At 32.5% G+C, this 24,316-nt stretch overlaps 1 protein-coding gene across 5 annotated transcripts in view; it reads left to right on the top strand.

Moving 5' to 3' along the window:
• Positions 1-24,316, top strand: part of LOC143068832 (complement C1q tumor necrosis factor-related protein 3-like) — a 59,464-nt gene that overhangs the window by 14,665 nt on the left and 20,483 nt on the right. For 2 of the 5 annotated variants that reach the window (XM_076243158.1, XM_076243155.1), the window contains exons 1-2: positions 22,614-22,721; positions 22,871-22,930. In XM_076243158.1, coding sequence (XP_076099273.1) covers positions 22,643-22,721; positions 22,871-22,930 — 139 coding nt within the window. In that variant the 5' untranslated portion in view covers positions 22,614-22,642. Of the gene's footprint in view, positions 1-893; positions 1,023-1,154; positions 1,215-5,945; positions 6,006-7,715; positions 8,138-22,613; positions 22,722-22,870; positions 22,931-24,316 lie in introns of those variants that run through there. The other 3 variants (XR_012976254.1, XM_076243153.1, XM_076243157.1) reach the window with 3 other exon arrangements.

The following is a 24,316-nucleotide window of genomic DNA, read 5'->3' as shown; positions in this document are numbered from 1 at the left end:
AGGGTCGGTTGAAAACAAAACTTTACGACAAAAGAGATGATTTCAGCTTTCCAATTGTGAACTTTCCATTTCTAAGCAGCAACATTCCAGCAGCACCTGGATACGGGGTATATATCTCCCAATTGATACGATTTTCCCGTGCTTGCATTTCCTATCATGATTTTCTTGGTAGAGGGTTGCTGCTCACAAGGAAGCTATTAAACCAAGAGTTCCAAATGGTGAAGTTGAAATCATCCCTTCGTAAATTTTACGACCGCCATCACGAGTTGGTTGACCGTTATGGAATAACCGTTTCACAAATGATATCGGATATGTTCCTTATGTTGTAACTACAATCCCGTTCCCTTTCATGAATGTGACCTACCGAATTAGACTATTTACTGGATTTGTTATCATATAAGCAACACGACGGGTGCCACATGTGGAGCAGGATCTACTTACCCTTCCGGAGCACATGAGATCACCCCTAGTTTTTGGTGGGTTCGTGTTGTTTATTCTTTAGTTTTCTATGTTATGTCATGTGTACTATTGTTTGTCTGTTATGTTTTTCATTTTTAGCCATGGCGTTGTCAGTTTATTTTCGATTTATGAGTTTGACTGTCCCTTTGGTATCTTTCGTCCCTCTTTTGCAATTATGTTGTCAATCAAGAAACCAAGCATCACACTTTCATAATGTTTTCATATAAAAAAATCATGCAAATAAAAGTTAGTAAAGTTCGGAAAGTCATTCAGGAGGACAAGATTCACAGAAAAAATATTGAAACAAATTATTGGAAAAAAAGTTGACTTGCATGTCCTATATAATCAATACGAATCATATATCATTAAATGAGAACATACACACAGAACAGCTTGCGAGGTTTCAGTTAATTTTAAACACAAGTTGAGATGCCCCCAAAAAAGCATCCAAATCGTTTACTTCAAACCACTTCCCTTGAGCACAATGTTTAGGATACCAGTGATTGCTTTTATGATATGGGAACAGATAGTTGTAGTGGAGTCTACATGTGATTCTAAACTTCGTAAGTATTTATTAAAGCAGATTACTTTGCCATTTAAAGAAGAAAATATGACAGGAAATGTACACATATTTTATAAAAAATATATTTTCTATAACAACTAAGTACATTTAAGTATGATATACCTTTTTTCAGAGAATGTGCTCTACCAAGATGTTCTTACTATGATGATGAAGATGAAAGGTCCTAGTTCTGGTATGTTCTTTCTACTCATTTTCTATTTATAATGGAATTTTGCATACTATATTTTTTTCACTTAATTTTGCATTCTCAATGTCTACTTTCAATAGCATTTGGCATACTAATTTTATACGTTCAATAGCAGGTTTGGATACATATTTCTTTGTACGCTAACTTCTCGTGTTTAAATTTATCGAGAGATCCATAGGAATTTTTTTTATCCATTGTTCAATTTGTTTACAAGCCAGTGGCGGATCAATTTTTTTTTTTTGGGGGGGGGGGGTCCGTGGGTTGGTACTCCATTTTCTGGACGATCAATGCATATGAATGAAGATATTTGGTTGGAACCCCCCTCCTTTTTCCTGAGTTGGGACCCCCTATCCCTTTTGAGAATGGCTGGATCCGCCCCTGCAAGCCTAATCTTAGATATGTCCTATAATATATGAATGAACCTTTGGTTTTCTATATGCAAATGTATATGCAAATTCAATGTGGCCATGGACATGAAATGACTGTTCATTGAATTTTTACCGATATGTAAGCAGGCATGGGGTAATCGTAATCAGTAATCGTAATCAGCTGTTACAGTATTCGATTACATGTTGCAGTGTAATCCTATGTTATCAGTAATCATAATGTAATAGATTATCCAGGTTTAATCATGATTACTTTTAGATTACTTTAAGATTACATTCATATGATTACTTGCTGATTACAAATCTTGTATATATATGAAAATAGTTTTTGAGAGACAATATGGATATAAGAAAAATTTAAAGCATGAATGAAAAATTATGTAACTAGCATTCACTATGATGGGACTTTATCAAATGGGATAAATTGTATTATCTATATAACAAGTTTTATCTAACCAAGTGTTTTATTTTGTTAACAATTTACTAAAGGAATTTGCCTTTCCAATGTTTCGTTGTGAGATTGAGCTCTTACGATACAAGAATATGCCTTGAAAGCATTTTTTGTTCCTTAATTGAACACTTCTAATATAGCGTCACTGATGAGTCTTATGCAGACGAAAAGCGCGTCTGGCGTACTAAATTATAATCCTGGTACCTTTGATAACTATTTACTCCAATGTCATGTAAGTTTTCCATAATTATTATGATATTATTAAATCAAGTATTAAACAATTTCAAACAGATAATGCTAATTAACCAATTTTTTTTTTTTTTTTTTTAAAGTGTTTTAATATTTTGTTTGAATTTTACATTTGTTAGGGATACATAAAGTGCCGGTACCTTATCCCGGCTTCGTTAACGTTAGTATATAGCATTTCAGTGATAAGGTTGATACTTGTTAGTGCACAATATATATATATATATATATATATATATATATATATATATATATATATATATATATATATATATATATATATATATATATATATATATATATATATATATATATATATATATATATATATATATATAGTAATGATGACATATATGCAACTGAATAGAAATAAGATAACATGATATATTATAAATTCTAATTCATGAAATTAATTTAATTTTTGCTGCAACCAGAATATGGAATTTTTCATATTTGCCTTCTTTATTTATCAATATTTCATGATATTGAAGAAATTCTTTTTTAAAAATTTCAAACACATTAATGTGTTTTGTTTTTTTTGTTCGGATATATAGTATCCTTTGTATACAGTAAAAATTATAATTGTTATTAAATCATTAATACATCATAACTTGTATCGTTTATTTTGTATCCGTACAAAAGTGATCTAATTGATATTATATGATGTCCTATTTTAAGTTTATCAAGTAATAGTTTTATTTGATCCCAAAATGATTTCAAAAATTTGCATGTCAAAAAGTAGTGCTTATAATCTTCGATGACATCACAAATATTACATAGCGGAGTTTTAGTTATTTTCCAAGAGAAAAGTAATTGTTTGGTTGGTAAAATGTAGTGCAGATATTTCCATCTTAACATTATGAATTTATTATCTTGTATATAACAAAAGATATAGTTCAGCATTTGTTGTCTTTTGCTTCTGTTGTTTTCTAAGATAAACATGTTCGTCCCATTTTTGAAATCCTATTGGTTTTTCATAATATCTATTTAAGAGAGAGATGTAAATGTCTTTATAAGAAATGTTTTTAAATGATAACATTTTTCCTTTTCTATCTTTAAATTTATATTCGGAGTCAATAGCAACTTTTGTTTTAATTGATTCTTCTTTAGTTAGCTCTTGTAACCACTGTTTTGGTATTGCTTTCATTAATTTAGAATATTCCGAAAACCAGCTAGCATGGCAGGATACTTTATCTAAGATCATGTTTTGATTTAATTTTCCTTTATTATCAATAATGTCATTTATAAATAAAATTTTACTGTTTATCTAGTTTTTTTGTAAATGAGACATTTACCGTTTAATTTGATATTTTTATTGCCCCATATAAGTTGCTGTCTAATTTGTTTATATGTTAGTTGATCTGATCTTATTATATCCCTTTTAACTTTTTCTGGTTTATTATTCCATATAAAACTATATATTATTTTTTTGAATTTTGCTAGGTATTCTTTATCAATTACGGTTACAGACGCAACATAAGTAATATTCGGTAAGATTAATGATTTAACAAGAGCTATCTTACCTAACATAGTTAAATTTCTTTATTCCAGTCTTTAATTATTTTTTCAAATTATTCGTTTTGTCGTTGCAAGTTTAATTTTTTACACTCATTTTCAATTAACCACTTACAACCTTATTGATATTTCAATTAAGGCAAAACAATTTTAATATCCTAGCTCATCTATTGTGTGTTAAAAACATGGAAGTAGTGACTAAAACCTGTAAAAACATTTATCATGGATGTAAAATTGAAGATGGAAATGGGGAATGTGTCAAAGGGACGACAACCTCACCATAGGACAGACAACAGCAGAAGGTCACCGATAGGTCTTCAATGCAGCGAGAAACTCCCTCACCAGGAGGAGTCCTTCAGATGGCCCCATTAGCACATATATATTAGTTAAGTGATAATGAACGTCATACTAAACTCCAAATTATACACAAGAAACTAAAATTAAAAATCATACAAGTCTAACAAAGGCCAGATGCTCCTGACTTGGGACAGGCGCAAAAATGCGGCGGGGTTAAACATGTTTTTTGAGATCTCAACCCTCCCCCTATACCTCTAACCAAATGTAGAAAAGTAAACGCATATCAATACGCACAGTAAAATTCAGTTCAAGAGAAGTCCGAGTCCGATGTCAGAAGGGGTAACAAAAGAAGATAAACAAAATGACAATAATACATAAACAACAACAGATTACCAGCAGTTACTAACATGCCAGCTCCACACCTTAATTAAACTGACTGAAAGATTATGTCTTCATCATATGAATATCAGGTACAATCCCTCCCGTTAGGGGTTTAGTATTATAAAATCATAAAATATATGAGAAGAACATAACCCGTGTCATGCCAACAACTGATTTTTAAATAAATGCGTTTAATTCCGATGCAAAGGCCATATAAGTGAATCAATATTAAAGCCAAGATATGCAATCTTTAATGACCAGACAACAGTATCGTAACTATATCCCTTCTTATTAAGTCTGTTTAAAGGTTTTGTTAGCCTCTTAGTCAATTATGTCACCACAGACAATAAAACTGTACTTAATTAATTTTTCATTATTTGTTCAGGTTTTTTGTTAATTGCACAGTTGGTTAAAATTTGTAGAAAAAAAACCAAAGTTATATCTTTTACATAGAGAAAGAACACTTGTCTATAGCTATGTTATCAAAGTACACATGTTGCATTGTAATTGTCTATATTCTTTTAAATAATATGAATGAATAAAGCCTTTAAAAAAATCAACAAAGTTAGCTTTTACGTTAGGATAAAAAGTTTTAAGAAATTCCTTGATATTGCAAAATACAATGTAATCACAAGTAATCCAAAGTTATCATGACCACTTTAAAGAAATGTAATCGATTAAATTTGAAATAAGTTTTAATTGTAATGTAATCGATTACATTTTATTAGCAAAGTAATTGTAATTTAATCGATTACATTTTGAGGTAATCGATCCCTGTATGTAAGTGAGGCGAAAGGTAACAAAGAAATATCCAAACAAATAAGTCGAAACAAACTGATAATGCCATGGCTAACAAACTAATAGTCAAAGGTACCATGATTGCAATTTAATAAACAAGACGATAAAAAGACAAACAACAGTATTATTAGTGTTGTTGCCTTAGAATATTTTGCTGTCAATGGTTTGTTTTAACAAAATCATTTAATGTGATTATCAAGAATAAAATTGAGAATGGAAAAGGCTTTTCCCTATTACTATACCAATTACTGAAGACGTTTATTGAGCGAATTATTCATAACATCTCACTAGGATAGAAGTTTTCATATCCAAGTTATACTTTTTTTAACCAGTTCCTGATCTTAAAGTTGATGATTGTTTTATTTCAATTTCATCACAAAGACATTGCATAAATGGACTTGGGATGGTAAGCAATTTTTTTTTATATCTCTGAAATCACCTTACAAAAACAACCTATTTACCAGTTGATCTATTTGTTGAGGTAAATTCAAATATGCCAAAACAGTTTGGTATTTATCAAAACTGACTGCATTACCATTTATAGAAGAAAATATGCAATGAAATGTATAATGATTGAATAACAAATCTCTCTATTTCTATAACAAATAGGTACATTTAAGAATATATCTTTTTTTTTTACAGAGAATGGACTCTTTCAAGATCTTCTTGATATGATGACGAAGATAAAAGGTCCTAGTTCTGGTATGTTTTTCAACAGTAATTTGCATACTCATTTTCTACTTATGGTTGCATTTTGCATACTTATTACTACTTATATCATCATGTTGCTTATTCATTTTCTACTTATAAAAGCATTTTATATACTCATTTTCTACTAATAGCATTTTTCATATTCATTTTATACTGTCAATAGCAGGTTTGGATAATATTTAACAGTACGCCATTATGTCGTGATTTTATCAAGAGGTCAATAGGGATTAATTTATCTAATTTGTTTGAATTCAATGTTTGCAAGCATCATCTTAAATATGTATCATGATATATAACTGAAGGTTAATTGCTGTTTTTTCTATTCCCTTGAGACAAAATGTCGAGGAGCATAATAATTTACCCCTGTCTGTCCGTTCGTCCGTCTGTACGTCCGTGTATCCTGATTAGGATACATTGTTTGTCCGGCTATCTCCTTTTTCAGTTTTGGACGCAGAACTTTAATATTTTGTAGGATGTTTATACATAAAATGAAGGTGTGCTTGTTCACATGATTTTTTTTCTCAAATATTCGGAAAATGACAGTTATTTGGACTTAGTCATTTTTTTTGGTACTAGCTTCATAAGATATCACAGTTGTCCAGCTATCTCCTCTTATAGTTACATAATCATACATAATGTTGAACTTATAATTTCCTATGGTCAGGCGGGGGAATCATTTGTGACCTACAGACAGCAGTTAATTTCAAGTTGCAGCCAACACCACTGTTTATTAAATCTTAAAAAAAAACGTCGACCTATACGAATGCATATGGCAGAGCAGAAAAGCAGAGAGGGTCTTTGTCCATATCTAGTCTTTTACTAAAACACAAGTGAGGCGAAAGGTACCAAACGGGTATTTAAACTAAATGCCATGGGATAAAAACCTAAAAAAAGGATCAAAAGACAAACATCAGAATTATATGAGTGTCTCAAAATGTTTTGCTGTCGATGGTTTGTTAAATTCATTTACTGTGCAAAGCAAGGAGGCTTTTCCTTATCACGTTATCAATTGCTAAAGACGTTTTTTGACCTAATTATTCATAAAATTTCCATTAGATTAAAGTTTTTATATCCGAGTTGGACCTTTTTAAAATCAGTTCCCGATCGTTTAGTAGGTGATTATTTTATTTCAATTTCATGACAAAGACATTAACAAATTGATTCTATAAAGGTGGTAAGCACTATTTTTGTGTCACTGAAATAACTTCACACAAACAATCTTTTACTCAAGCAGGGACTTGCACTGTTTTACCAGTTGATCTATTTGTGGAGGTGAATACATACTCAAATTTGCTGAAACGTTTTGAGCAATTTGTATATTGTCAGGACACAGCCTTCTGAATTAAGCACAGTAACAAAAATGCTATATAAGTCCATACAACTATTTACACTTTACAGCTTTGTAAATTTCCATTGCATTGCTCTTGAGCAATTCGAGTTTCATGGAAAATTGTGAATTCAAAACATATACATTACTTAACTTAAAAATGGTGGCATAGATACCTGTATACATCACACTATAGATATCTCTTATCACACAAATGATTTACTATAATTATAACCTTACAACAACACTCTTTTTTTTTATTAAATCAAACTAAACTTAATATATGATTTATCTTTGTTATATCATTTAATCTATCTTTCTGATTTGAAACCGATACGTTAATTGTATAATAATCAACATATTATTTTTATCAGAACCGTCTACCTGTAACTGCAAGAAGATTGTAATTGCTTTCACAGCTTCGCTGTCAGCTGCAAAATCCATTGGCATAAACGAAGTTGTAAAGTTTGATAAAGTTTGGACTAATGAGGGAAACGGATATCACCCAAATTCTGAAGTCTTCACAGCACCAAAGACGGGATTCTATCAAATATCTGCAACAATAATGTCTCCGAATGGAAAATATTTCCATTCATATCTTATGAAAAATAATAAACAAACTGTCGGAATGTACCCAGGACGAGGTCATCATACAGGTGCAGCAAACATTGTTCTGAAATTAAAGAAAGGAGACCGTGTGTACATTAAGCATGCAAGCAACACCGAGAGCATTTATAGTGATAGCAATCATTATAGCATGTTTTCTGGATTTCTTATTTCTGAATAAAATTTGAGACAATAATTTTATTTTATCTTGTATATCTATATTGGCTTGTGAGCTGTTATGTTGCACAAACAAATAGTTCTCATTTATGAATTCTTACATACCTAAAACTTGTCTTTCCTTTTGAATTAAGTGATATACCTTACATTACCCATACAGATATTAGTTGCAAAACTTTCATCAATTTAAAGAGCTATGAAGGTATTTGACTTTAAATTTTTTGTACTGTATATAACAAGACATATGGATGATGGAGTGTATACCTTAATCAGACAGCATTCCAGCCAAAATATTTCTATGACTGAAATAAAGAGGTATTTTTTAAACAATTAAAAATGGTTGATTATAGTGATCATTTCAACACATCTATAAAATGGAAAAAATAGCAGGAAAAAACAGTGAAACACACTTATTAATTAGGAGGTCATCAACTTCAATATGCGTTCAAACGTTTTAAGAACTTCAAGTCACCTGTGAATCGGATGTTCAGTAGTTGTTTTTTTGTGGTTCATAAGTGTTTCTCGTTTTGTTTTTTCTTTTTTATATAGATTAGACCGTTGTTTTTCCCGTTTGAATGGTTTAACACTAGTAATTTTTGGGGGCCTTTTTTTTAGATCACCTGACCTGAAAGGTCAAGTCAGCTTTTCTCATCACTAGGCGTACGCCGTTCTCGTCGTCGTCGTCTGTTAACTTTTACAAAAATCTTCTTCTCTGAAACTAATGGCCCAAATTTAACAAAACTTGGCAACAATCATCACTAGGGTATCTAGTTAAAAAATGTGTCTGACGACCCGGATGCCAACCAACATAGCCGACATGGCTAAATATAGAACATAGGGGTAAAATGCTTTTTTTGGCCTATAGCGCTGAAACTAAAGCATTTCGAGCAAATCTAACATGGATTCAAAATATTCATTAGGTTAAGATCTATCCGCCTTGAAATTTTCAGACGAATGCGACAACCCATTGTTGGGTGGATGTCCCTGAATAAGTAATTTTAGGAAATGTTGCAGTTTTTGGTTATTTTCCTGAATTTTAGTATAGATGGAGATACTCTGTATGTGTCCGATGACCCCGCCTTCCAAACATCATGGCCGACATGGTAAAAAATAGAACATAGGGGTAAACTGCAGTTTTTTTTGTTTATATCTCTGACACTAAAGCATTTAGAGCAAATCTTACAGGTGGCAAAAATGTTCATCAGATTTAGATTTATCTGCCAGGTAATTTTCAGATCACCCCGAAAACCCGTTGTTGGATTGCTGCCTCTAAGTTTTGCAGTTTTTAGTTATTATCCACGATATCATTATAATATATAAAATCTAATACTATTAATTACGATTTTAACCTTATTTACAGGATTTCAAAGCATCAGTAAATACAGGTAAGCAACACAGGCTCTTGAGAGCCTCTTGTTAACTTTCTGTTTGGTGTGAGCCAAGGCTCCGTGTTGAGGACCTTACCTTGACTTATAATGGTTTCCTTTTATAAATTGTAACTTGGATGGAGAGCTGTGTCATTGGCACTCATACCTCATCGTCCTATATCAATTCAAGGATCTTGTTTGTAAACTACAGAAGGAGTTTATTATACCCTACTGGTACTATCTTTCGTGCACCAATTTTTTGAAAGAGAAAAAAATATCTAAAAACACTCTATATAGTTATCAAAGGTACCAGGATTATAATTTAGTACGCAAGACGCGCGTTTCGTCTACATAAGACTCATCAGTGATGCTCATATCAAAATATTTATAAAGCCAAACAAGTACAAAGATGAAGAGCATTGAGGATCCAAAATTCCAAAAAGTTGTGCCAAATACGGCTAAGGTAATCTATGCCTGGGATAAGAAAATCCTATAACATTAGGTGCACATCTTCAATATGTGTGAATTGATGGTTATGGATTAAAACTGTAGTATGATTTAATAAGACAAACTTGGGATCAATTCCCTAGTGAAAATAATTGACACAACAATAATGAGAAGTACCCGCATTGTCAATGACACAACCATCCACCAAAAATCAAATATATGACTAAGGGTCAGACAAAACATCAAATTGCATGAGTTGTTTTTTTTTTGCTCAATTTTTCTCAAGTTAAATTCTTTAATGTTTCTTTTAATAATAATAGAGCGTTGAATAAAGGCAGCAGTAGCATACCACTGTTCAAAAGTCATAAATCGATTGATAGAAAAAAAATCATGATTACAAAAACACAACCGAGGAAAACATCGAAATGTCTCTAAATACTAAGAATAAACTTAAGATCCATAAAAAAGATATAACAAAGTTCAGTTAAAACGGTACTCAATCAAAGAAATACCGTGTTCGAATTAAGCATCTTAGAAGCACAGAGGAAATCAACAGTAGTTTGTAATAATTGGAGCATGTTTATGGCATCATTACCACTGAATACACATTCTAATTATATTTGATCTTTTATTCATATTGTCTGGTGTTTTTTCAGCAAACAATGCATTTCCTTTCTTAGATTCTTACATACGTAATACTTGTCTTTCCTTTTAGATAAAGTGTGTTAACTTATGATTGTTCAAATTAAATTAATCTAAAGACCTTAACAAATAATTTCAAAAAAGTAAAATAACAAAAATACCAAACTCCGAGAGAAATTCTAAACGCAAAGTCCCTAAGGAAACAGCAAAACAAAAGCTCAAAACATATGAAACGAATGGATAGCATGCATGTCTTCATATTGACCTAGATGTGTTAACAAAACAAACCGACATAATAGGTAAACATGTAAAACATTCGGGTACAGCAGTCAACATTGTGTTATAACTTTTCATCACTATAAAAACAAGCAAATATGTCAACAAAGATTAACAAAATGACGTATAGACAAAGAACATTAGCAGAGTGATTTTGAAACATAGACACTACTTAACTTACAAATGGTAGCATTGATATACACCAAACTAAGCATACCATAAACTTATTCTTACTATAAAAATCTTTGATCAATTTTAACATCAAGAGATAGAAAGATACCAAAGGACATTCAAACTCATAAGTCGAAAATAAACTGACAATGTCATGGCATAAAACGAACGACTGACAGATGTATACTGTATATGCAGGCGCTGCTGGAATTTTGCTACATAAAATGGAAAGTTCCTACTTGGGACGCTGAATCATCTCTTTTGTTGTAAAGTTTTTTCTATACCGACACTCATTGTCAATTTCAAGATATGATACAGACCTTCTTGTTTGTGATGAAAAGTCATAATTGAATGAGGTCATTTCAGCTATTGTTTTATACTATTAGATAAAAAATGATATTTTTACTTCAATCAGACCATAAATAATAATTATAAAAAAATCCTATGACTGAAATGGTCATGTTTCACTAAAAACGTCTTAAGCAATTGACAAAGGTAGTTCATATTTAACATTTAAATTCATGGCAACACTAATGTAAAAAAAGTTGAAAATAAAATGTTTACCACTCTATAATAGAAAGTGCACAATTTCAACATGCGTGCAAACTTATAAAAAGATCAAGTAACTGGTTAAAAACTGATGAAGTAGTTTACTACATCTTATTAGTGCTGTCTTTCTCCCTACCTCCTACATGTTTTAGATATAAAAAAAAAAAAACTATTGTGTGTGAGTTCATAAGATAAAATAACTTTCGAATATTCCCAGTGAAAATGCTTCAATTAACAATGTGCAGCTCACAACATAAAAATAAGAAAATGTGGAAGCACTGGTAGGTTTACAAATGTGATACCAACCCACCAAGTATTCTACTTAAGGTGAGAGAAAAGTCCAAATAAAACGAGTTTTAAATGAATACCATCTGCTAAAATGGTTACATAAGTTAAAAAAAGTTCTAAGACATTAGGAAATACAATAGCTATTGCTGCAACTTCAGGGATAAGAAAACAAGTTGCGGGAATAGTATGGTATATAAAGGGATCGAATTTATGCTTTTTTTGTGTACTGGACAGCCGGACCAGTGAACTGAAAAGTCTACTGGTCTGGCTGCAAATCTAGTGGTCCGGCTGCAAATCTACTGTTCAGCTTAAATGACATTCATTTGACACACATTATTATAAATGATAGTTGTATACTTTTACTTTTATGCTTTCTTTTGCATATGTAAGACAAGAAACGGAGAGTCTTGATCTTGGTTTTGATCAAGGCTTTGATAATCTTAATGATTTTTTTAATCAAAATCAAGATGAAGGACAGAAAATGTCAACATTGTGACTATCTGTCTTCCACGTCATCACAATCCTTGTGACGACCATAGGGTGCCTGACTGGGTCGTCTGGAGTGCCGTCCAGATATGTTCCACATTTCAATAGCCTGGACCAGATCAAATAAATATTTTTGTCAGGCGGTTTCACTCCTAAATTTTTTTCCACATTTTGTGTTGTGAAGGACGCTCACCCGATATATTAATTAACTTGATCAATTGTTATACTTAGTACCCACAGTACCGTGTAATTGATTTCGCAGGTTTATTTATTTGCAATCAGTGATTTTTATCGACAAATTTCTCCTGGTTCGCTTGACCACTAACTGACAAAATCTAATGGTCCGACACAAATTCTACTGGTCTCGGACCACCGGACCAGCGCTTATTTCGACCCCTGGGTATATAGAAGAGGGGCGAGAGATACCAGAGGGACAGTCAAACTCAATAGATAAAAACATAACTGACAACACCGTGGCTTAAAAAGAAAAAGACAACAGAAAAAAATGGTACACCAGACACAACAAAGAAATCTAAAGACCTAGCAACAGGAACCCCACCAAAAACTGGGAGTGATCTCAGTTGCTCCGGCAGAGTAAGCAGATCCTGCTCCGCATGTGGCACCCGTTGAGTTGCACATGTTATCACTAACCCGGTCAAAAGTATAATTCGGAATGTCACATTCGTTAAAATGAACGGGATTGTAGTTACGCCATTAAGAACATATCCAATATCATCTGTGAAACGGATATTCCGCAACGGTCAACCAACTAGTGATGGCGTCCGTAAAATTTACGAAGGTATGATTTCAACTTCAGCATTTGAAATCTTGGTTTAATAGCTTCCATGTGAACAGCAACCCATTTTCAAGGAAATCATGATAAGAAATACAAGCCCGGGAATATCGTATCAATTGGGAGATATATACTCCGTATGCAGGCGCTGACTTGACTGTTCTTGTTGTATCCTTTTATCTTTAGTTCGACGGGATAGATGCGTTCAATATTGTCACCAAATTTTGAATTATTTAATGAGAGAACATCATTGTTTATAGTGGAAAGTAAATTTAAGGATATTGCGAATTTCTTATCTTTCTTCCTAAGAAGTTCCTGTTTAAAGTCAGCCTCATAATAATCAAGAAACAAGTAGGCAAGAAGAGTGGCACAATTGGTTCCCATTAGAATGCCGACAGTCTGTTGAAAAACACGTCCTCCAAACGTAACAAATATGTTATCAATCAAGAAATCAAGCATCTTGAAAATGTCAGTTTCAGAGAAATTTTCGTTTGAATCAGAGTGATTCTTTACAAAGAAGGCTTTATTGAGTATTCTCGTTTGAATTGTTTTACATTGTCATTTCGGGCCTTTTATAGCTGACTATGCGGTATGGGCTATGCTCATTGTTGAAGGCCGTACGGTGACCTATAATTGTTAAGTTCTGTGTCATTATGTTCTCTTGTGGAGAGTTGTCTCATGGGCAATCATACCACATCTTCTTTTTTATATTTATACCTCCCTAAGACTAGATTCTTGTATCTACGTGAGCCATTCGCATGAGACAAAGCAATACCAACTCTTTCAATTTGTCTTTTAGTTCGGAATGGGGAATACTTGTTTAAAGTGTAGAAAAGTCAAATGTTTTAATACTATTGCAAGATAAAAGAGTCTTAGATTGTATGTACTATATAACAGGGCTCAAGAATTTTGAATATCCACATCTGATTCAGGTCACCTCTAGAATAAGCAGTTTCACAATAACTTTGAATTCGGCTTTTATTGCTGATAAAATAGATCTTAATGATTTAGAAAAAAGTTTCGCGGAGGACTTGGAAGACCCAGCAATATATCATTGTTTGTAAGGACTCATATGTAGTTTAGGTATCCAATATAGTGATGTAAGATCCAGTTCTTCAAAAGGAACTCATAACAGATCTATGATTATCCAGGATTTCCTATTTGGTAATTGTCGTTAGGGTACAGGGACGGGATATTGAAAATGTAATGGTAATTGAGTGTAATAGATTACAATTTTTCGTGTTATTGAATGTAATGTGTAATTGAGCATTTTTTAAATTACATGTAATGGTAATTTAATTAATAAGCATGAAAAAAGCATGCAATGCTGAACTACTATTGAATTACATTTCAATTACATGTACTTGTATGGTGCTAATGATAAAAATTATATTAATATAAATTGTAAAATGATATTTATTCAACAAATCTTGATATATCAGGTAAATACTTATTCTAAAGTTTCATATTATTCATTTGACATACAGAAACGTTTGCTTAATAATTCAAGATAATAAGGTGAGAATCATATATTAGTGTTGTTCTGTTTTTAAGAAAGATCTAAATTGATTGATTAGTATTTAATCAGTTTGTTAAACAAAAATCCTAGGCTAAAACGCTATACATGTACCATCAATACATGTAGGCATGGTAAAATAAAAGTGTAAACATTGTTGAATAATCTTTCTGAAACTGTTCATTTAGAATTTTAAATCACTGCACACAACCGTTTTGTCAAATAAGTACACACAAAAGGATTACAGAAATAAAAATAACTGCTGTAAAAAAAAAACCAGCAATTAATCAGATTAAAATGTGTAATAAAACAGCCTAGGGACAATGCCACTATTACATGTATTTAATCTAATTAGAAATATTTGGCTAATATTTAAACATTATACATCATTGAACTAAAACTTATTTTCAATTTGTGACAAGAGCACTTTTTAATATTTATAAGTAAAAAAAAATGAAGACATTTTTCATTTATTCTTCTTATTTTTATTGAATGATTGCATTCTAAGATCTAAATACCCCTTAATGTATTATTAAGTTAATAGGAACATATTCCCTCTTCTATCAACAAATCTTATGATATAGTGATACCTGCCACATCATCTCCTGTCGAAAGACTATTAAGAATTGCTGGCAAAGTAAACATGTTAAGACCAGAGAGATGTAGACTAAATGACAAAACATTAAAACTACTAATAAAGATCAAATGCAAATTGTTTAAGCTTACATGAATATTTTACACATGCTATATATGTATATTGTTTATGATAATTTGTAATTTGTAATTTAATTAATTACTTTAGTAAAGTAATTGTAATTTAATTAATTACTTTAGTAAAGTAATTGTAATTTAATTAATTACATTAAAAAAAAAAACGGAGTAATGGCAATTAATGTAATTGATTATTTTTGCAATGTAATGTCTGTAATGTGTAATTTAATTAATTACATTCCAATGTAATTGACCCCAAGTCTGTTAGGGTATATGTTGAGTTTCTGGTTGAATTGTCAATACCTAATTCATTTATCAAACAGTTTTTGTTTTTGAGAATAACACACAAACTATGTTAATTGGGGCTTTGTCTGTGGGGACAACAACATGTTTGTCATAGAGGTAGGACAAGTGTTTTGCAACATTTGGGACTTTGTAGATTGACGTAGTATCGTAGTATGGGTATTGATAGACCTATTCAGTTGTTTTAATCTAATTTGTATCAACGACCTCACAACCTTATACCATTCGACAAGAGTATCTACGTCTTTTTTTCTCGCGTTTAGCCCATTGCCTGGCATAATCCTCGACTGAATCAGAAAATTCATTAGTATTTTGAAGTCCAAGTTGACGGCATCGAAACCTTTGTTGGCAAAGCAAAGTTTAACAAAGAATCTTTTTCATCTTTTCAAATGCAAACTGGTTTGAAACTTCTGTGACGTCCAATATCCGAAATGTCAGCTGTAAGTTTGTATTGGTTTGAATGAGGGTTAGTAATAGTTGTTTCCAAACATAAGTTTTGAGAGGTGTATGGAATACAGTTTTGTGCGAAAATGATGAATACCTAATGGCTTTTGTATAAATGGCATGCAATTATGATTGAAAATTAAACATCCATGTCTTGTTAAAACAAGCATGCCTTAAACTTTCACTTACATGTTAAAATAGAATACACACGCTTAAATTTCTCGCTTGCTCTTCTGAGGGTGATTGAAGTTGATGTTAAAAGTGAACAAGCTTATCAATGATACTTAAAAAGTAAGTCAAGATCAGATGCATTCTGTCGGACATACATGTACACCTTTCATTCATTTCATACACCAAATATAGTTAACATGGCTTTAATAGAGCTAACCATAACAAAACTTGATGTTGATCAATGGACCATGAAAATGAGATCAAGGTCAGATAAACCTTGCTGAGCAGATATGTTCACCTAACATTCATTGCATATATCTAATATAGTTGTCTTGCTGTCATAGGAAACTGACCAGATGACAAAAACATTAAGCGATGAGCCATAAACAAAGTCAAGGTAAGATAAATCTCCCAACAAACACATACACATCTTATAATTATTCCATACACTAAGTATTGTTGAAATTTTGATTGAAGTGACTGAGAAACAGACCATATCACGAAAACTCAGTGTTGAACAATTAACCATGAATTTCAGGTGAACACTCCCAGGTAAAATGTACAATATGCAGGAAACTTGTAGGCCTTGAATGAATCTCAAGTACTTAAAAATTTGATTGTTTTTACCCTGCAATTATAAGTGAAAAAAGTTTATATATGTGACATTTTTTTTGTTTAGATTCAGGTGTTTTATATATGGTTAATTCTTAAAGCATTTAACAAAATTATTATATATACTAGTAATAAATGTTTACACAAGAGTGCACACACTGGAATGTCTCGCCTTCTTTGCTAATCATTGATATTATGTTGATAGTCCTAAATATAAAGCTTTATTACAACTGTCACATAAACTTAACATAAACCAAGAAAACTAAACATTGACCTTTGAACCATGAAAATGAGATCAAGGTCAAGGTCAGATGAACAATGCCAAACAGGCATGTACAGCTAATAATTCTTTCTTACAACAAATAAAGTTGACCTATTGCCTCTAGTTTAAGAAAAACAGACCAAAACACAAAAACTTAACACTGAGCAATGAACTGTGAAAATAAGATCAAGGTCAAATAAAACCTGCACGACTGACATATAGATCATAAAATATTTCCATATACCAAATATAGTTGACCTATTGCATATAGTATTTGAAAAAAAGACCAAAACTCAAAAACTTAACTTTGATCACTGAACCATGAAAATGGGGTCAAGGTCAGATGACACCTGCCAGCTAGACATGTACACCTTACAATCATTCCATACACCAAATATAGTAGACCTATCGCATTCAGTATAAGAAAAACAGACCAAAATACAAAAACTTAACTATAACCACTGATCCATGAAAATGAGGTCAAGGTCAGATGACACCTGCCAATTGGACATGTACACCTTACAGTGCTTCCATACACCAAATATACTAGACCTATTTCTTATAGTATCTCAGATATGGACTTGAACACCAAAACTTAACCTTGTTCACTGATCCATGAAATGAGGTCGAGGTCAAGTGAAAACTGTCTGACGGGCATGAGAACCTTGCAAGATACGCACATAGCAAATATATTTATCCTATTACTTATAATAAGAGAGAATTTAACATTACAAAAAATCTTAACTTTTTTTTCAAGTAGTCACTGAACCATGAAAATGAGGTCAAGGACATTGGACTGACAGAAATTTCGTAACATGAGGCATTGATATACAATGTATGAAGCATCCAGGTCTTCCACCTTCTTAAATATAAAGCTTCTAAGAAGTTAGCTCACGCCGCCGCCGCCACCGGATCACTATCCCTATGTCAAGCTTTCTTCGACAAAATTCGCAGGCTCGACAAAAATGCTGAGGCAATTTATTTAGCATTCCACAACAGATCAGATTTTTGCATAAAAATTATTAAAAACACATATTTTTCGAAATCGAAAAAATATTGGGTTTCTTATTTCACATTTTACGAATTGATGTTTTCTTTTTTGTGTGTATTACAGTAACATTCAGGAGACTAAACCAGATCTCCAGTAGATTGTAAAGACCAAAGAATTTTTGGGAACTTACCTCAAACGACAATGTGTTTCTTTTTTAAGTGTTTAAACTAATTTTATTTAAAAAACTGTAATATTTTGATATTGATTCTGTATTGTTGATACAAATGATCAGCAATTAAAATGTCATATTCATTCTTGTGGAGCAATAAGCTCGATTCCAATCGGAATCCACCCGTTAAAGTGTTTGGTTTAAGATGACGTTATTTGAAGTCATTTGTGCGTTTGTTTGGCATAAAATCTACGTTTGTAGGTTGGGCTAAAGGGTGAATATTCAAATGGAAGATAACTTCATTGTGACAGCCTCGATAACTGATTTTTGAATGATACAATTATTATTTTTCTTTTGGCATGTTAGACTATGTAGATCAGAATAACGACGAGTTTTTGGAAAAAATGTCAGACACTCACAATCACTTCATCAGTCCAAAGATGCAGGGATCCAGTTACACCATAACACGTTTAAAGGAATTGACTTGATAAATCTTGAAATGAAATCGAAAAAACGTATTTAGATTCTGCTGAGCTTTTTGTCAATGTCAAAGCAAAGTTTGTGAAATCTTCAAAAAGTACAACCGAGTAATAATGCTTAATAGTTTCCAGAAGGTAAACATCTTATTGATGCAGACAGAGTATCTAAAGAATTATAGAGAACTAAAATCAAAATTGGCCCTAACCTCTTTTGAAATAATATAAGTAAAAAAAATCCATGCCAGCGAAGGATTGTGTTAATTTGTTTTGGGAAATTGGCTCCATCTCTCTATTCAAACAGTTCTTTCCTCTGGTCGGATGTTTCACATTACATTCGGTACAACATCCTAGCTACCAGAAATTGAATTTAAAAAAAATGCAGAAAAGTGCTTCGAAACTAGAATGTTAATAAAGTGTTGAATTCATTTTTTTTTCTCTAATAAGTTGGGATGTCAAAAGATCTAAAATTTAATACTCGGATACTCGGTCGTGATACTCGAGTACTCGGGTGAATCTAAACGTCTATTGAAAAGTTTAGATTTTAGGTGGGATGCAGTGTTTCTGCTATTATTTTTCATAAACATATTCACAAAAGGCAAACGTACTACAAACATAGCTTATTCCTCTGTTCTTTTGTGTCAATTAATCAATGAATTTCCGACCGCCGTTTCTACAAATAACCTATCATGATATCAGTTATTGTTTGTGTACGTGTAAATTGTACTCGAGTACTCCGACTTCCGAGCGAGTACCAGAGTACTCGTTGACATCCCAACTATTTACAAAAATATGAAATGGAAATTATATTTTCATACCCCCGCTTTGAAAAAAGGGGGGTATACTGTTTTACCTCTGTCTGTCCTTCCGTTAGTCCGTCAGTCTATCAGTCCGTCCGTCCCATGAATATTTTTCGTCACATTTTTCTCAGGAACTACACTACCAGGATTTCTGAAATTTGGTTTCAGGCTTGATATAAGTCAGCTATACTGTGTGATGCGTTTTCAGATTCATCACTCGACAACTACCTGTTCACTGAACACTTGTATCATTTTTACACCTGATAGCCAAGTTGAAAATTTTTTGTCACATTTTTCTAAGGAACTGCACTACCAGGATTTCTGATATTTGGTTTCAGTCTTGATATAAGTCAGCTATACCGTGTGATGCGTTTTCATATTCATCACTCGACAACTTCCTGTTTACCGAACACTTACCATTTGACATTTTTACAACTGACAGCCAAGTTGAAAATTTTTTGTCACATTTTTCTAAGGAACTGCACTACCAGGATTTCTGATATTTGGTTTCAGTCTTGATATAAGTCAGCTATACCGTGTAATGCGTTTTCAGATTCATCACTCGACAACTTCCTGTTCACCGAACACTTGTATCATTTTTACACCTGATAGCCAAGTTGAAAATTTTTTGTCACATTTTTCTAAGGAACTGCACTACCAGGATTTCTGATATTTGGTTTCAGTCTTGATATAAGTCAGCTATACCGTGTGATGCGTTTTCATATTCATCACTCGACAACTTCCTGTTTACCGAACACTTACCATTTTACATTTTTACAACTGATAGCCAAGTTGAAAATTTTTCGTCACATTTTTCTCAGGAACTGCACTACCAGGATTTCTGATATTTGGTGTCAGGCTTGATAGAAGTCAGCTATACTGTGTGATGCGTTTTCAGATTCATCACTCGACAACTTCCTGTTTACCGAACACTTGTATCATTTTTACACCGGATAGCCAAGTTGAAAATTTTTCGTCACATTTTTCTCAGGAACTGCACTACCAGGATTTCTGATATTTGGTTTCAGACTTGATATAAGTCAGCTATACCGTGTGATGCGTTTTCAGATTCATCACTCGACAACTTCCTGTTTACCGAACACTTACCATTTTGCATTATTTTAATACCCCCGCTTTGAAAAAAGGGGGTATACTGTTTAACCTCTGTCTGTCCTTCCGTCAGTCCGTCAGTCCATCAGTCTATCAGTCCGTCAGTCTGTCAGTCAGTCCGTCCGTCCCATGAATATTTTTCGTCATATTTTTCTCAAGAACTACACTACCAGGATTTCTGAAATTTGGTTTCAGGCTTGATATAAGTCAGCTATACTGTGTGATGCGTTTTCAGATTCATCACTCGACAACTTCCTGTTTACCGAACACTTGTATCATTTTTACACCGGATAGCCAAGTTGAAAATTTTTCGTCACATTTTTCTCAGGAACTGCACTACCAGGATTTCTGATATTTGGTTTCAGACTTGATATAAGTCAGCTTTACCGTGTGATGCGTTTTCAGATTCATCACTCGACAACTTCCTGTTTACCGAACACTTACCATTTTGCATTATTTTAATACCCCCGCTTTGAAAAAAGGGGTATACTGTTTAACCTCTGTCTGTCCTTCCGTCAGTCCGTCAGTCCATCAGTCTATCAGTCCGTCAGTCTGTCAGTAAGTCCGTCCGTCCCATGAATATTTTTCGTCACATTTTTCTCAAGAACTACACTACCAGGATTTCTGAAATTTGGTTTCAGGCTTGATATAAGTCAGCTATACTGTGTGGTGGGTTTTCAGATTCATCACTCGACAACTTCCTGATTACCGAACACTTGTATCATTTTTACACCTGATAGCCAAGTTGAAAATTTTTCGTCACATTTTTCTCAAGAACTGCACTACCAGGATTTCTGATATTTGGTTACAGACTTGATATAAGTCAGCTTTACCGTGTGATGCGTTTTCAGATTCATCACTCGACAACTTCCTGTTTACCGAACACTTGTATTATTTTACACATGATAACCAAGTTGAAAATTTTCGTCACATTTTTTCAGGAACTACAATACAAAGATTTCTGAAATTTGGTTTCAGGATTTATACATGTCAGCTATACCGTGTGATGCGTTTTCAGATTCATCACTCAACAACTTCCTGTTTTCCGAACACTTGAATATTTTTACACTATTAAAACTATCCACTTACGGTGGGGGTATCATCAGTGAGCAGTAGCTCACAGTTTCACTTGTTTTTTTTTATTACTTATGTGTTTGTAAGTTTCATTACAATAACTTCAAAAGAATGGCATATCTTCCGGTTGTCTTAATTTAATCAATTTCTTGGGTCATTTATCATTTAATTTTTTCTATTGTTATTATCCACTTTCATAATGTATTCATATGAAAAATCATCATTTCAGAGTTAGAAAAGTTTTGAAAGTCCTTCATTCACAAACTGACACACAGAGGAAATAAACTCATTATCAATACTGAGATTGACATCTTGTATTTGCTCCAGACGCGCGTTTCGTCTACAAAAGACTCATCAATGACGCTCGAATAAAACAAAAGTTATAAATGCCAAATAAAGCATTGAGCATTGAGGACCAAACATTTCCAAAAGCTCTGCAAAATCATCATTTCAGCTAAGGTAATAAAATCCTGAGGTCGTAAAGCTTAGTTTCAAAAATTCAGTTTTGTAAACAGTTAATTTATAATTATGACCATATCAATAATTCATGACAACACCGAAGTACAGACTACTGGGCTGGTGATATTCTCGGGGTGGGGGATACACCAGCAGTGGTATCAACCAAGTGTTCATAGGAATCATTTTCAGAATGACAAGATTTAGAGAAATATTTATGTGAAAAATTCTTGGAAAATGTTGAGTTGCATGTCCCACTTAATCAATATGAATCATATATCATTTAATGATAGGCACATATAACAGCTTGCAAGGTTTCGGTAAAGTATAAATACTAGTTGAGATGCATTAGAAAAAAAAACAACATCCAAAGCATTTACTTCATTACATTTTCCTTGAACACAATGTTTAGGACATCAGTGATTGCTCTTATGATATGGGCACAAATGGTTAAAGTGGAGTCTACCTGTGATTCTGAACTTCGTAAGTATTTATTTAAAAAGATTACTTTGTCTTTCAAAGAAGAAAAGAAGAACATATGAAAGGAAATGTACACATATTTAAAAAAAAATCTATAACAACTAAGTAAGTCTTTTTTTCTATAACAACTAAGTATGTCTATTTTTTTTTAGAGAATGGACTCTTTCAAGATCTTCTTAATATGATGATGAAGATAAAAGGTCCTAGTTCTGGTATGTTCTTTCAACAGTATTTTGCATACTCATTTTCTACATAAAACATCATTTTGCTACTCATTTTCTACTGTCAATAGCATTTTGCAAACTGATGTGATATTTTCAATATAAGGTTTGGATACTTATTTCATAGTACGTCCCATTGTCGTGTTTTCGTTTATTGAGAGGTCAATAGGAATTTGTTTATCCAATTGTTTCAATTTGTTTACAATCATCTTAAATATATATCATGATATACAAATTTAGCCTTATTGATTGTTGATTTTTCTGTAAGCAAATGTATATACAAATACAATACATGAAATGATATATCATTGAATTTTACTGATATATAAGTGAGACGAAAGGTAACAAAGGGATATTCAAATGTGTGTACAGTATCACTAGATATGATAAATCATAATATATAAATGAAGCTTACTTGTAAGCAAATGTATACGAAATTCACAAATGTGATTATGGACATGAAATGCCTGTCCATTGAGTTATACTGGTATATAAGTGATGCGAAAGGTAACAAATGTGCAATTAAACTCAAAAGTCGAAAACAAACTAATTATGTCAAGGCAAACAAACTAAAATCGAATTGGCTTTGCCGTATCACTATATCAAATGATAAAGACGTTTATGGACCTAATTATTCATGTATTTCATAAGGATAAAAATTTCCATAACCAAAATAAACCAGTCCTATTCTTTATAGTAGGTGATTATTTTATTTCAATTTCAAGACAAAGACATTAAATAACTGGACTTGGTACGGTAAGCATTATTTCTGTATCGCTGAAATCACTTCACATAAACTTCACATAAACAACTTTTTACAAAAGCAGTGAGCTAAACTGTTAATAGTTATCAAAGGTACCAGGATTATAATTTAGTACGCCAGACGCGCGTTTCGTCTACATAAGACTCATCAGTGACGCTCATATCAAAATATTTATAAAGCCAAACAATTACAAAGTTGAAGAGCATTGAGGATCCAAAATTCCAAATCGTTGTGCCAAATACGGCTAAGGAAATCTATGCCTGGAATAAGAAAATCCTTAGTTTTTCGAAAAATTTAAACTTTTGTTAACAGGAAATTTATAAAATAAAATGACCACATTATTGATATTCATGTAAACACCGAAGTGTTGACTACTGGGCTGGTGATACCCTCGGGGACGAAACGTCCACCAGCAGTGGCATCGACCCAGTGGTGTAAATAGTTATCAAAGGTACCAGGATTATAATTTAGTACGCCAGACGCGCGTTTCGTCTACATAAGACTCATCAGTGACGCTCATATCAAAATATTTATAAAGCCAAACAATTACCAAGTTGAAGAGCATTGAGGATCCAAAATTCCAAATCGTTGTGCCAAATACGGCTAAGGAAATC

This window comes from Mytilus galloprovincialis, chromosome 3 (assembly GCF_965363235.1).
Source record: "Mytilus galloprovincialis chromosome 3, xbMytGall1.hap1.1, whole genome shotgun sequence".
NCBI lineage: Eukaryota > Metazoa > Mollusca > Bivalvia > Mytilida > Mytilidae > Mytilus > Mytilus galloprovincialis.
Note: the sequence above shows the minus strand (reverse complement) of the source record. Positions and strands in the feature narration are given on the sequence as shown.